Below are 16,828 nucleotides of genomic sequence, written 5' to 3'. Positions count from 1 at the left end.
TAGTCTTCCATGTGCAACAGTATCAAAAGTTTTCCTGAAATCCAAATATATGATATCAAAATTATTTTTGGTATCTAGTTCCTTTGTAATCACATTATGTGCAACAGTATCAAAAGTTTTCCTGAAATCCAAATATATGATATCAAAATTATTTTTGGTATCTAGTTCCTTTGTAATCACATTATAGTATCCAATCAAATTGATTAGACAAGATTTCCTCTTAACAAAATGAAGCTGTGTCTGAATTATTACTGCAGTCTTGTCTAGATGATCCTGCAATGCTTCTTTAACCAGTGCATCCATTATTTTTCCCAGAACAGAAGTTAAACTAACAAGTCTGTAATTACTTGCATTACCCTTTGTGAATTGGGGATACATTTGAACATCTCCAGTCTGTGGGGACATCCCCTAAGTCCAAGGATGCTCTCATAATTATGACTAACGGTTTGCTCACTTCCTTTGCTGCTCCCTTTAATATAACTGGATAGATCCCATCCACCTCAGGTGCCTTTCTTATGTTTAACTTCAACAATTTCTCCTCCACTTTGCTGTTAGTTATTACAAAATCATTAAGCTCCCTGTTAGAGTTTAATAAGCTTCTGTTCTTCACTTCCCTACAGAATTCCTCATGTGTGAATGTAGATGCAAAATACTCAGTTTCAGTTTGTTAGCTTATGCATAAATTGGAAAATAAATAATGTAATCACAGATATTTATAATTATTAGATTAAATAGATTTTACAACTATAAAATCAACATTATCAAAACCATGCTTGACAGTTTAACAATTTTCTGAACTACACAGAGAATGCTCAAAGTAATCCTTCAATTGCATACTAAACAAAGCACTTGATAGTCTCAAGTCAAGACTATCCCTCAAGGACTAGTACTGCTTATTTCCAGTAACATAAATTTAATTAGACAATTTTAACAGGCAAGCTTGTTGGGTTTTAAAATAAAATTATTGATGGCTATTGACCTATAAGAATAAAACTGAGATTTTTCATAAAAATCAAGAAAAGAATATACATATAAATCCTTTATTCTCTCTATTTAATAAATTTTTTTTTTGCAGGTTTTAATTTAAAAAGAAATCCAATTTTATTGACACATTTCAGAAGTTTTACAGATGTGCATATGTATTATGGAATAAAAATTATATACAGAAAAGTTACTATACAGGGTGTTTCAAAAGTGATGGTCAATAATTTAAAGGTGAACTGTACAGACTACAATATGCAAAAAAAGCCTGGTAAACATGGGTCCTTAAATGAATTGTTTTTGAGATATTGCACATTTCTAGTTGGAATCCACCACTGACAAGGTGAACTGTACAGAGTTGGGATCCACCACTGACTTGTTTGTTTAGGTTAGGTTATGCTAATTTTCTCCCTTACCCCTCTCTCAATACTCTGAGACATAGCAGGCATACTAGTACTTGTCAAAGGATAGTCAACATGGAAAGAGGTTACAGCAATGAAGAGTATGTGGACATGCACTTTGTGTATGGTAAAGCCAAAGGCAGTGCACTTGAGGCTGCATATTTGTACTAAGAAGCATTTCCCCGACGAAGGTAGCTCAAATTCATCAGGGTCCATCAATGCCTTAGAGAACATGGGTGCTTCGCACATGGAGTACGAGAAGGTAGGCCGAGAAGCATAACACCTGATGTTGAGGAAAGGGTGTTAGAAAGAACAGAACAAAATCCAAGAATTTCGACAAGGAGGGTTGCTCTGCAAGAGCATGTACTGAGTAATAGCAGTGTGTGGCGAATTTTACATCACCAATTACACGTACAAGGTCACAGCAATACAGACTACCCTCCCAGAGTGAACTTCTGCCAGTGGATGCAACAACAGTGTGTCCTGAACTCCCAATTTTTAAACATTTTGTTCACTGACAAAGCTGGGTTTACTCACGATATTTTTAATTTTCATAACTGTCACATTTGGTCCAACAAAAATCCTAATGCAATTCACGACATCAGCAAAAACGTTTCTCGTTGAACGTCTGGGCTGGACTACTAGGGGGCCATCTAATTGGACTACACTTTCTGCCAAACAAGCTAACAGGAGAGCTGTATCTTCAGTTTCTGCAGAATGTTCTTCCAGACCTCCTTGATGATGATAATGTTCCACTTCAGCAACGCCAGAACATCTGGTTTATGCATTATGGTGCACTGGCACATTTTGCTCAAGTTGTGACTCAGTATCTAACTAGAAGATATAGTCAATGGTGGATAGGTAGAGGTGGGCCTGTAATGTGGCCTCCCAGATCACCAGACTTAAATCCTATGGATTTTTGTATGTGGGGTCATGTAAAAAGCTTGGTGTATACTTCTGGCATTAACACAGTTGAGGAATTGCAGTGTCGAGTTGAAGGAGCCTTTCAGCAAATCAGAAATGACCTAGGAATGCCTGAGAGGATTCACAACTCAATGCAGAGAAGACTACAAAGTTGTGTACGGATGCAAGGACAGCATTTTGAACACCTTTTATAACATCCTGTGACATCTATAAAATCCTGTGGTGTTAAAACCAAAAATTAAAAATGTATTATCTTATGTTTAATAAAACCACACTTAGCAAAGGAGTCACAGCTTCTTGCTAAACTAGTGCTCCCATAGTCAGTGGCGAATCTTAACAGAAAACGTGTATTATTTCAAAAACGGTTTATTTGCGGCCCGATGTTCACTGGGACTTTTTTTGCTTATTTTAGTTTGTACTTTTCACCTTTAAATTATTGACCATCATTTTTGAAACACCCCATATATAAATGAACATTTTCCACCTGCATTTTTTTATTCATCATATTTAGAAAGAGAATTAATTTTATATGAAAATTAGTATTAGTATTAACATGGAGCAAGGAAGCCTATAGCTTATGCTGCACTAGCCAAAAAAAAAATATATAGATATATATATACACACTGTGTGCATATATATATATATATATATATATATATCCAATATTTTAAATAAAATAAAACATAAGCCAGTAGTATAGAGGAATTGCATGTCGCTGCCTCTAATGAACGCCTAATTATTTATTTATTATAATTTAATTTATGTTAATATTTAATATAATTCAATGATAGTATATACATATATATATAAATAAAATAAAATAAAATAATAAGAAAATTTTAAAAAATAAATAATAAAAGAAAAGGAAATAGACAACCAGTGTGCTTCCTTCCACCCGTAGGTAGCTGTCCAGCTGACCTTTGAATTTCCTCAAACTGTCAACCTCTACCATCCATGTAGGTAACTTATTCCAGTAATTCATAACTCACTGGCTAAAATAAAACTTCCTGTAATAAAACTGCCAGTCTAAACATCTCCTCAATAACTTGAATTTATGGCCCCCTAGTTCTAGTATCATTTATAACTGCGAAAATTTCATCCTCATTCATTTTACTTATGCCTCTCAGAGTCTTAAACATCTCAATCAAGTCTCCTCTAAGGTGCCTAGTTTCTAAGCTCTGAAACCTATAATTTATATATTTGAATTATTCCCATATTTGAAGCCTTTCCTCATATGGATGTCCTTTTGCCGATCTCACCAGCCGAGTTACCCATCTTGGGCCCTTTCAAGAAGCCCCATGTCTTTCTTTAGGTGCAGTCACCATAACTGAACACAGTATTCCAAGTGTGGTCTAACAATAGCCATATATAATGGGATTATAATGTCCTTATCTCTACTAGCAACTGTTCAATAAATCATCGATAGAACTCCATGGGCCTTCCTTGCAACCTGTTTACAATGCTTGGAGAACTTAATGTCTGACCATATCGTAACACCCAAGTCTCTTTCCTTCACTACTGGCTTTAGTTTAACTCTACCAAGCATATAAGTTATTTTGGGGTTACTGTTCCCTGGGTGTAATACCTTACACTTTGCTGGATTAAAGCATAGCTGCCATTTTTCTGACCATCCCTGAAGTCTATCTAGATCACTCTGAAGAAGCTCTGTGTGGTGGTGTTCACTAACTACTCTACTAATCTTTACATCATCTCCAAATTTAGACATCACGCACTCTATCCCTTCAGCGATTGTCATTTATGAAAAACAAAAAAAAAAAAAAAAAAAAGTGGTCCTAATACCGATCCTTGGGGGAACCCCACTTCTTATATCAACCCAATCTGAAGAATAACCATTTGTCACAATCCTCTGCGTTCTGCCCTGAAGCCATCCATCTAAGGATTTTCCCAGTGATTCCAACCCGTTCCAGCTTGTAAAGTAACCGCTCATGTGATACTGAGTCAAATGTTTTGCTGAAATCCAAATAAACAATATCGAAATTATTCCCTAAATTCAGCCCATGAGTGACCCTGCCAAAATAGCTAACCAGATTTGTTAAACATGATTTTCCCTTTAAACCATGCTGAGTATCTTTCAGAATTCCATTTCTATCTAAATGATCATGAATTCCACCCTTGATCATTGCTTCCATGATTTTCCCTACTACTGAAGTTAGACTGACTGGTCGGTAATTTCCCACTTCACTCTTAAAACTGCCCTTATGTATTGGAGATACATTGGCACTTTTCCAATCCAACGGAATCCCTCCCGAATCCAGTGATGCTCTCATAATTAGCTTCAATGGTTCAATTCACTCACTTGCCACCTCCCTTAAGATTATAGGGCATATGCCATTAATCCCAGGTACCTTATTGGCCTGTAGGCTCGAAAGTTTTTTCATTAAATAATCATGTGAAATTTCAATATCATTAATTAGATATTTTTCAACTTCACTCCCATAATTTCTCTTTGACATAAAGGGTTTTTCTTCAGTAAATATAGATGCCAAGTAACTGTTGAGTTCATCTGCAACTTCAGCTGGGGTATCTAATACTATCCCACATCCATTACATAAGGATCCGATCTGGTTTGTCCTTCTCTTCTTTGTATTTATATGTGAAAAATTCCTTATCCCCACTTTTTGCTCTCTTTGCCAGCCTAACCTTTTTTTTATGGCACTGTTACAGATCACTTTGTAGCTGTTATAGGCTTCAGTACTTTTTTATTGCTCTAACTTTTCTATGCCGTCTTTTTCTGCTCAAGTAATATGGCAACTTCATTATTTTCAAATTTGAATCCTCCTCCTGGAGTATTTTTTTTAATGGTATATAAGCATTCAAGGCTTCTGTGATTAATGTTTTAAAGGTATACCATAATTCAATTGTATTCACTCTCTGTGCAATACTACCTAGTTAATAGAGGCCATTTAGCACCTTAAGGCATTGTAATTTCCTTTTTCTTAAATTATAACCCATTCCTTTTCCTTTAACTATTTCTCTCTCTCTCTCTCTCTCTCTCTCTCTCTCTCTCTCTCTCTCTCTCGTCCACCGAAGAACATTCTTTTCCCTAGTACTTTCCCTGACATGTTGGTACAAATAAAAATCAAGTTCATTTAAAAATTTTGTCCCCCATGTGGGAGTTTCCTTCCCATTTGCTCCAATCAATTAAAGGCAAATTAAAATAATTAAATATAAGTAAATAAAAATTACAAGTAATAATTAAAACCAATACACAAAAATTATGTATATGAAAGAATATTTTTTAACCACAATATTACTTGGAGTAAATGGTATCTGATTTAGATTTTTTCAATAAGTTAAGACAATGCAATCTCTTATCAGTGAAATATGCAAACCTTCATGAGTCCAAGGCAAGCTCAGACACAGAGGTAGCAGGTTTTTAGTGTGTGGCACTTCCAAAACAGCTGCACAGGCATGCAGCTTAGAAGGAACCCTATTTGAGGCTGCTATACAAACTCAAGTGGCCCTCTTATGTATTAGGTTTTGAATTAAAAGTCCTTGTTTCAACTACCTGTGCATGTCCGAACATTATTGGTCATGTAGCGCACGCACACACACACACTAAATACATCATATGCCGACCGGGCTAGCCGGGTGGGTAAAGTGCCTGCCTGGCAACCCAAAAGTCGCGGGTTCGAATCCCGCCTCGGGTTTGGATCAGAGTAAAATGCAAAAAAAAAAAAACCTTTGGGAGGTGCATTATGGCCACAGAAGCCGATGCGCCAACAAATAACAAAAAAAAAAAATACATCATATAACAATTGCTTCACTACCTTTAAAGAAATTTTTTTACTTTCACAAGAAGTTCCTAAAATTGAACTGGTGCTGAAAAAATACTACTTAAGTTAGATTCAATTCAATACTGAATTACTAAATAATACTGATTAATTCACTAATTCACATATTACTACATTATCCAAAGTAAAAAAAAAAAAAAAGTTTTCTTTTTTCAAATCCTAAAGATAATAAAAGATCATACTGTAAACCAGTTAAATGTGTAGCATATATGTAAATAACAAATAACTACAGCAAAAGTAAATAATAAACAGCTTGCTACAATCTGTTGATCTGCTTACCTTCCAACAGATCTCGAGCAAGTCCAGGATCTGCAGATGTCCTTGCAATAAACTCTGACAAGATAGCATCCATCCTGCATGATTCACTTCACGCCTTTGAATATTTTTTAAAAAAAGTTTTTTTTAAAATTTAATGTGAAAATAAACACACAAACTCACATAATTATGTTTAAATAATTAGTTTAATAAAACTTAAAGGTTTTTATTTAAAAAGTATTAATAAATTTAAATAATTCAAGCACAATAATAGCTCAACACTTTGGAACCTCCCTAAACTTTATTTTAAGACGTATAACACAACCTGGGATTGGATCAGTTTCTGTTCCATCAAGTGTATACCAATACTGGAATACACAAGAATACTACACACTCCACAAAGTACCATACTTTCTAGATGATAGGAAACACTGGACAATAAGTGTTGCTCAACAGTACAATTTGCCAGGATGCCTTCTAAAATGCATCCATGTTTTAGAAAGCAAATTTTGGAGAAAAAAATATTTTATTGTATATACTTGAAACTCTATTTCACAAGTGCTTATTAAACAAAATTTCAGTGTGGGACAAAGATTTAACTCATCACAGAGCAACAAAAGCTTATCATTGCTATCACACTTGTCAATACTAATGTTATGGTCTGAACTTCCACGTTCTTTAAAATGTGCATCATCTTCCTCCTGATTCCACATTTCTTGAAAAAGTTGGCAACTGCCTCATGTTTCAGTAAATCCTATGAATTTTACACAAAATTTTTCACCCAACTTGTGAAATTGTTGGTTGCTTCATTCATCCTGTGTCAAATTGCAATTCCGTGTCTCTATTAATTTAGTTCACTCCTTATGCATGAATGCTTAAATTTTTTTTTAATCACGATATGACATCCAATAGCTGCAATAGGCTAAGGCCTCCTGGAATCACAGCTAACTCTGTTTAATTATTATTATTATTATTTTTTATTTTTGGCTGGTGCAGCAAAAGCCTGTGGCTTCCATACACTAAATGGCTAATACAAATATTAATTCAGTAACTAACATTTTTGTTGTTTTCGTAATGTGTGACTTTTAAAAGAGGAGTTATTTTTTTTTAGAAGGCCACCTGGACATTTTCACCAATTTCTCTAGCTATATCAAGAGATGAAAAAAAATCCTTTTTGCAACTAAATTTACCTTTGGATCATAAGATGCAAAAGAATTTTAAGTAACATTTTCAAGTAAACAAAAAGTGCATCTCATGGTCGGGAAATATGGTATGCTCAAAAGAGTACAGAAATGCCTAGTGTGCTATACTTGCTTTAAAAAAAACAACTCTTCCTTGTGAGAATAAAACATATGTGGAATGGTACAGCTTATTTAAAGTGTTTACTACATCAAACATAAAAATATATGCTCAATATACACTTTTCAAAAAGACTGATCACAGTAACATACACACACTCTCTACTTCTGGTACAAATCAGCTTTTCATGTAGTCCAAGAAAACTTGGAGACTTATCTGTAACTTAGCCGAGGAGTTCTTTAACTGTGGACTGAAATCCCCCCCCCCGTTGGTGATTGCGAATGACTTGTGGAAGCAAATCACAAATTTTCTTTCGATTTTGCATTAAGCATGGCTGTTGAACCCCGACTTTTGAGTATTATTAACTTACAAATTGGTTTTCCATGTGCTTACTTCTCTTAGCAAAGACACAATGAACGTTTAACAATAATATATTGTTTTAATTACTAAAAATTATAGAAATCTTATAACACCATGAATAATCAGACTAAAATATGAATAGCAAGTGCTTAAAAAACGGTACTCACCTTTGAATAAATCTGCAATAATTTTTTGAAAAGAACAGTAATTAAATCATTTAGGTGAGAAGGTAGAGTGAAGGAAATTAAAGGAGGTGTTAAGGGTGATTTAACGGATTTTAAAATGGGCCCAAGGAAGTAGAAGTGCACATCTCCAATCCTAGGTTGTCATTAGAAAAGGAAGAAATCATTAAGAGTAAATTAAAATTTTAAAAATGGATAATATAGTATGACGGAGCCAATATTCGTTACGAAGGACTTTCGTTGATTATAACGTCTTCAGTTGGCAAATTAAGCGGGAAGTGAACGCATGCTGCATTTTAAAGGTTGTCCATGCTTCCCACGATGCTCTTTTGGACATGTGGGAACGTTAAGTGCGAGAGGTTCCAAGTCGGGGAAAGGTTGAAGGGACTTTCATGTTTATGATATTGAGGTTAGAATAGTGCTGGAACCATTCGATAATAAGTGCTTTATAGTGAAGAATTTTGTGACCGGATTTGAGTTTAATAATGGTGATAGCAGAATCGACTAGGGGGGGGGGGGTGTGGTTGCAGGTATGAGCAAAATGAAGATATTTTCCGGTGTGAGTATTTTTTCTGAAAATTTTTGTACTTAATTTTGTATCCGTTTTGAAGATAGTAAGATTAAGAAAATTGATCAGGTTGTTCATTCTGATTTCAAGGGTAAGTTTGAGCCTGTCATGTATAGAATTGAACTTTAAAAAGAGACCATCTATGGAAGATCTATTACCTATTATAATCTTACTATCTTCAAAACAGATACAAAATTAAGTACAAAAATTTTCAGAAAAAATACACATACCGGAAAATACCTTCATTTTGCTTCGCACCATCCCCTTAGTACAAAAAAAGCTGTCTTATACAACCAAATCCATAATGCCTTCAAATTCAGCTCCTCACAAAATGATTTACAAAACGAACTTCAATACCTCACGGGGAAATTCATATCTAAAAACTACCCTCCCCAACTCATCTCTCGTACAATCTCCACCGTTAAAAATAAAATTAATAACCCATCTAAACATAATAATAATAAAAAAGCAAACACACGCATAATTCGCCCCTACCATAACAAACTTGCAGGACAATTCCACCGCATATTTAAAGGTACAGACATTTTGCTCACCTTTTCCACATACAATAAACTAGGATCCTTTTTTAATTCCTATAAAGACACACATAAATACGCCACTAGTGACCTCAACAATATTATGTATCTTATTAAATGCCAGCACCACAACAAAATTCGGCTCTACTAAAACCTCTAACACACGCGCATACTACCACCAAAACAGTTTTAGAACAGGCCAATCAAGCACAGAACTTACAATACATGCTCATACCTACAACCACACCCTCATAGTCAATTCCGCTATCACCATTATTAAACTCAAATCCGGTCACAATTCTTCACTATGAAGCACTTATTATCGAATGGTTCTGGCACCATTCTAACCTCAATATCATAAACACGAAACTTCCCTTCAACTTTTCCCCGGCTTGGAACCTCTCGCAGTTAACGTTCCCACATGTCCAAAAGAGCATCGTGGGAAGCAAAGCACGGACAACCTTTAAAATGCAGCATGCGTTCACTTCCCGCTTAATTTGCCAACTGAAGACGTTATAATCAATGGAAGTCCTTCGTAACGACTATTGCCTCCGTCATACTATATTATCCGTTTTAAAAATTTTAATTTTTAAATTTCATTTTAATTTACTCTTAATGATTTCTTCCTTTTCTAATGACAACCTAGGATTGGAAATGTGCACTTCTACTTCCTTGGGCCCATTTTAAAATCCGTTAAATCAACCTTAACACCGCCTTTAATTTCTTTCATTCTACCTTCTCACCTAAATGATTTAATTACCATTCTTTTAAAAAAATTATTGCAGATTTATTCAAAGGTGAGTACCATTTTTTAAGCACTTGCTATTCATATTTTAATTGTTTTAATTATTATTTACGTTATAGAATTGGGATAGCCAATAGTGGCACACTTCCCAATGTTAAAAAAATAACATAAACAAGCTGACCTAACCTGCTGTACCACCAGGTAAGATTTAAACTATGCCTTGTAATATTTACTCATAATATATCCTATCAAATTTGTCTGACAAATTTGATAGGATATTATGATGTGGTTACGAAGGAACTGGATGCAAAAAATAATTTTGATATCATATATTTGGATTTCAGGAAAGCTTTTGACACTGTTGCACATGGAAGACTATTGTACAAATTGGAGCAGAATGGTATTAAGGGTAAGTTGCTACAATGGATAAAAGGATGGTTAAGTGCGAGAAGACAGAGGGTGGTAATCAATGGGTGCTGCTCTTCTTGGACTAATGTTATTAGTGGAGTCCCACAGGATTCGGTGTTAGGTCCACTGTTGTTTTGTATATTTATCAATGATATTGATGAAGGTATATCAGGCCTAATGTCAAAGTTTGCAGATGATACAAAGGTTGGTAGGGTTGTTAATGACAGTAATGGCAGTGTGCTACTGCAACAGGATCTAGATAATTTAGGCAGATGGGCTAAGAAGTAGCAACTGAAGTTTAACCTTGACAAATGCAAAGTACTGCATATGGGTAGAAGTAACCCCAGAGAAACGTACCAACTGTGTGGTACTACACTTAAGGTGGTAGAAAATGAAAAAGACCTGGGAGTAATTGTGCAGGCAGGTATGAAGTTTTCTGAGCAATGCAGACAGGCTGCTAGGGCAGGTCATGGGGTTTTGTCAATGATATATAGGAATTTTGCTAGCAGGGAAAAGGAGGTGATTATCCCTCTGTATAAGGGCCTCCAGACCTGTACGCAGTACTCAAGGCGTGGCCTTGAGTACTGCGTACAGGTCTGGAGGCCTCATTTTAGGAAGGATGTAGATTTACTTGAGTGTGTACAGAGAAGGGCAATAAGATTGGTGAGGGGAATGAAGGGATCCTCTTATCAAGAGAGGCTTAGGTTCTGCAAATTGCAGTGGTTGGAGACTAGGCACCTGCGCGGTGATCTGATTGAGGTGTATAAGGCCTTGAATGGGTTCAGCACGCTGAATTCTGATGGGATACTTCCACTTGTTCAGATTACAAACCTAAGGGGGCATAAATTCAAATTACGAAAGGACAGATGTAGAATAGATGTGCGGAAATTTGCCTTTAGCCAGCGGGTGGTTAATTGCTGGAACAAACTTCCATCTGTCGTTATGGAAGTTGATAGGTTGAATAAATTTAAGGAGGAACTGGACAGGCATTTGGAGGGAATGGTGTGATTTTTTTTTTGGCTGATGCTGCATAAGCTCATACATTTGCTTTCTTATATCACATGCCACTACTACTACTCATATCTTTAATTTGGTAATGTCTGCCCCTGAGGTGGGGATTTTAAGACTCTCAGTAAATGGTGGTTTTATTTAAAAATGTGTTTGAAAAGTTGGCTGTATTCAAAAATACTGCAGGATACATATTATAAATGTTAAGATTTAGTACTACAATTACACATTTAGTATACTTCCAAAACACATATGCATAGTAGTAATTTCATTTTACCCATAGATAGGTTTGATTCTGTGAACAACTTGCCAGTGATTTTTGTGATCCAAGTAGATCACAGAATTTAATGGAGGTTGGTTATAAAGGTCAAAAATAAATAATAAATAACTACAGCAAAAGTAAATAATAAACAGCTTGCTACAATCTATTGATCTGCTTACCTTTCAACAGGTTTAACATTCAGTGGCCAGGTTATTATTTAATCAGCAAGTTCTCTTCCTGATGATATGATTATTTATATCTCACATTTATTTATTTTCTGTCAAAATAATCAAGAAACAGTAGGGAAAATAAAAAAAAGTACAGTTCAGTAAAGGAAGATTCTTGATTTCAGTAGTTTCTGTAGATTCCCTCAGATGGCATGCAATGCATTTCCAACATAAAATATGGCATTCTGCAGGAAAAGATTGGCCATCCCTATTATAGAACATTATTTTGAAGTGAATTTGGTAAGAAACAAACACATGTTACTGTAAAAGCTGAAATCTGGAAAATACTAAGTTTGCATTGGCAAAAATATCAACACTTTTCATTTTATTTCAAACCTTTACCATTCCACTCTGATACAATAAATTCTTACATTTGCAAGTGCGTTTTAGCAAAATGATGAAGATAATTTATAAAAACCCACAATTCAAATTAAGTAAAGTTATTTATTTTTTTAAGGAAAGTTTTTTTTTTCACAAATTCTGGTGTAGAAACAGAAACAAGTCATAACCAGATATGCCTGAATACCTTATTCGCATTATTTGGAATACAGTGAATATGTTATCCAGGCAACTTTGCAAGATAGCTGATATCTCCCCTATGCCCTTCTTTAAAAATTGGAAAAGAGAATAAAGCAGAAAATTGTCATTGCTTCCCTTTTCACACTCTTCAATCATAACTTTTCTAATTTTTAAAGAAGGGCATTGGGGAATAAGCTATCCAGGCAAGGTTGTCTGGGTAACATATTCACTATAATCTGAATATAATGAATATCCCTCCCTATTCCCTTGTTCAAGAAATGGCAAAGAGATAATCAGAAGTGCAAAAAGGCAAGCAGTGTTAATTTCCTCCTACAGAAAATTATCACTGTATACAGTAGAATACTTAAGTCACAATGGAAAATAATTTGCAAATGTAATTATTAAACAGGCTTTGACCAATATGAATTGTTAAATGACAGGATAGTGTTAAATAAATGAAATGTTTTTATATTTCAGAATTTTACCAAGACAAAATGATACAACTTATGATTTTATAGTAAATCCTAGGATTTTCCAGATTTCAAGCTTTTTACAGTTGCTTATACACTGGGTGATTCAAGAAGATATGTAGCAACTGATTTCAGAGGAAAGTGAGTAAAAAAAGGTTAGTACAGTCAGTCCTCGTTTAGCACAATAGTTGTGTTCCTAGAAACCCTTGTGTAATGCAAAATTGTGCAATATAAACAACAGGCCCTATGGGAAAAATAGGGTTAGGTGCCTACCACCCAAGATTGAACACACATTTGCAACCAAAACATTACCAAACACAAACAAATAATTGCAATAAAATACGTAAGTATTTCATTACGACTATTACGTAATAAAATATTGCTAATGCTTTTGCTTCTATTGTAAACAAACTTGTTCTTTGTTTGATTTTCTATCCAAACAGATGACAGCTGTTCCATCTCCTCCAATTCTGTGTCTTGATCTAATGGATTTTTAGCATTAGCAAAGGCACGTGATGCAAGGTAGCAAGCTTATATAACATCAGCCAAAAAAAAAAAAACCACTGAGTTGTTCCTGCTATGAAAGTTGTTTTCATTTTCTCTGAATTATTTGTATTTCTCGGTGTTGCCTCATTTAGGTCTGTAGCACGTGCAATATCACATGTTCGTTCATTTCGCTCAAAGTGTTTCACAATTTCATATTTTTTTTTCTCTATCGACAGAGGCGGACTGGCCATAAGCTTTACCAGAGAAACCCCGGTGGGCTGGAGGCCGGTGTAATTTTGGCCATAAATGCTAGTATGAGGCCGATACATATTTTCCCTGGCAAGAATTTTTGACCCAGTGCGCCTCTGTCTATCGATATTGCTTTTCTTTTTTTCTCTGAATCTGTAGTGTCTTCACCAGGACGCTTCCTCTTAACACCTTTTAAGAATTTCTCATTTTTGGGAATAAAGCACAATTACAAAATGATGAGGCACGCTTGATACACAAACAAAGCTGCGCAAGTGTAATAACTGAATAAACAACACCATAAATGCAGAGACACATTATTAACACCTCATTAGCTCACATTATACTAAAGCACATTTCTGGGGGTTACTACCATAAAACAATAAAAACAATTTCCAGTTGCGTTTCTGCTAGTGGAATCTGTTATAATCTGGTAGTAAACTCGATCTAATTGCATTTGCGATAATACGATAGCTGGAATTGTATGGGTTTTTAATGTTCTTAGGGTGAAATGTGTTTCCCCTTCACTGATATGAAAAACAAGTACATTTTCAGAATCTTCTCTTCATTCCTATCGTGTTGCATTCAGTTGGGGTGATTCCGTGTTCGACTGCCATTTCTTGTAAACACAAAGGCGAATTGTGCATAAGCGAATTCGGTTCATGTTATATACGATATCGTTCCCCTATTTACAAATCGTGTATGATCAAATTCGTGTAGTGTAAACAAGTGTTATACGAAGACTGACTGTATGAATAACATGGGTCTGATTCTGAATAATTACAGACTTATACAGGAACTCCCCGACTTACATAAGGGTTGCGTTCCGCGGAACGCTATGCAAGTCAGAATATCCCCCATGTTTCTGCAGCACTCACAACTGTGCTCGCTGAATTGATTGAATCAAAAAATAAATGTTCAACGAATATGTAAACAGAATTATTTATTCAATTTTTTATCTCACGTGCAGGAATAATTAGAAAAGCATGCAATTTTAAAAAAATTCAAAATTATAAAATTACAAAAAAAGAGGAGATAGGCATAGAGTCAGTAAGTTTTCCCTCTCGAGCATTGTTGCCAGAATCGACATCTTCAGCTGATAAGTACGCCTGTGCAGAAGTTGAGGGCTGTGCAGATTTAGAAGCGGTCGGTTGCTCAGCCTTATGAAAGAACATATTAATGTATGAATAGACGGTGGCTTTTTTCTTTTCATCATAGATTTCTTTGTAGCAAGCAAGCATATCATTCACCCCTCTGTTAACTTTTAAGAATTGTTTGATGTCAGGATCCATCTTCTCAAACCCCACTATTGCCGATGCAATTACATGAAATGCCATTGCCATCTCTGGTGATGAAGCATCTCGGCTCCTCATTTGGTTCATCTTGAGCTTCGTCAGCATTTCTTCTTTCACTATTGCTGCCTGCAAGTCAATAAGTTGTTTGTTAGATAATTCCTTCTCCTCTATTAACTACTCCATTTGTATTTCTCGGATACCATCAAACCACCCGTTGCTTGACATCACCCTCCAACTGAAGTAGCTCTGCAACCTTTACAATCTTATCTGTAACCTCTTCATATGATTTGTCTTTTTCGAATCCTTGAAAGCCTTTTACGTGCTGTGGGCATGTTTTCTTCCATGTGCCATTTAAACAACTTTTAGTAATTTCTGCCCAGGCCTTATAATGTTTAAGATGGTGTGGTAAATATTGTAAGATTTCCAAGTCTCTTAACATAAAATTTTTCTCATCGTCTACTGCAGATAATGCCTGAGCAAATGTTGTGTGTAAATAGTATGCCTTTACATTCGAAATAACACTCGGATCCATAGATTGGATGAGTGAAGTAGTGTTTTGCGGTAGAAATATGACTCTCTTTTTCGAATTGAAATCATCTAGATGTGTAGGATGTCCAGGAGCATTATCTAATAGAAGCAAAATCTTGAAAGGAACGTCGTTGTCTTTACAATATTTTTCAACCTCTGAAATGAAGCTGCATTTAAACCAATCCTCAAAGAGAAAGATATTGTTATCTCTCTGGTTCGATCAGAAATCATGGGTAGGGTGGCTTTATTGATGCAGAATTTTCAGAATGGTACACAAGCAGTGGTTTTAATCTGTAATCTCGCGCTGCATTAGTCCCAAGCAAAAGCATGGCTCTACATTTTGAAGCCGTGGAACCTCGCATTGTATTTTCCTCTTTGGCAATGTATATTTGATCCGGCATGTTTTTCCAATACAGAGCAATCTCGTCACCGTTAAAAATTTGCTGCATTCAACAGCCACCGTCATCAATAATTTTTTCCAACACGTCAAAATTTCTCTGCAGCTTCAAAATCAGCACTGGCGACTTCACCACATATTTTAACGTTGTGGAAACCAGCGCAATGCTTGAACCTATTAAACCACCCATTGCTTGCCACGAATTTGGGTTGGGGTTCGCCGTACTTATCCTTAATATCTTTATAAATACTTATTGCTTTTGCTTGAATGGTCATTAGACTCAGGGGCACTCACTTCTGCATCTGATTTTCCATCCATATTATTAACAGCTGTTCCATCTTCGATATAGCGCCTGAACGCTGTTTTATGATCACTGTTGATCTTAACTGCGTTGATCCTTTGACATGTTCTTTTATACGCGCACTGTACTTTAAAATAGTATTCACTGTTGAAGCAGTGAGACCTAATTCCCTTGCAATAGATGCCAAACTTTGCCCTGTTTCATACTTATTAATCATTTTCATCTTCATTTCTAAATCAATTTTGTTTCGTTTCCTGGCATTACCACCACTTGTACTTTTCGTTTGTTGCTTTCCCTTAATTTTTCTAATACGTAAATAGGAACAAAGAGAAGTTGCTGAAAATTTGTTTTTTATATGATTAATAGCATAAAAACATAATAGCATAAAAACCCACGCAATTGCAGTTATCGGAATTATTGCAAATGCAATAAAGATCGAGTTTACTACTCGTTTATAATTTGATGCACTAATAGAAAAATCCAATAAACCGGAAAGTGCAAATTGTTTTTGTTGTTTTATGGTCGTGACCTCCAGAAATGTGCTTTAGAAAAATATCACAAAGGCATTCAAATTGATTCTTATAACGGGAACATATGATAACGATGAAAGGGTAG

General features: G+C 35.4%; 1 protein-coding gene across 3 annotated transcripts in view; it reads right to left on the bottom strand.

Annotated features, from left to right (window-relative positions):
- Positions 1-16,828, bottom strand: part of LOC150083352 (OTU domain-containing protein 7B-like) — a 158,905-nt gene that overhangs the window by 77,446 nt on the left and 64,631 nt on the right. For all 3 annotated transcript variants that reach the window (XM_090377206.1, XM_090377207.1, XM_090377208.1), the window contains exon 3: positions 6,401-6,494. In XM_090377206.1, coding sequence (XP_090233332.1) covers positions 6,401-6,473 — 73 coding nt within the window. In that variant the 5' untranslated portion in view covers positions 6,474-6,494. The remainder of the gene's footprint in view (positions 1-6,400; positions 6,495-16,828) is intronic.

This window comes from Mastigoproctus giganteus, chromosome 7 (genome assembly GCF_048544385.1).
Source record: "Mastigoproctus giganteus isolate SK-2022 chromosome 7, ASM4854438v1, whole genome shotgun sequence".
NCBI lineage: Eukaryota > Metazoa > Arthropoda > Arachnida > Uropygi > Thelyphonidae > Mastigoproctus > Mastigoproctus giganteus.
This window is presented reverse-complemented; position numbering and strand designations above follow the sequence as displayed.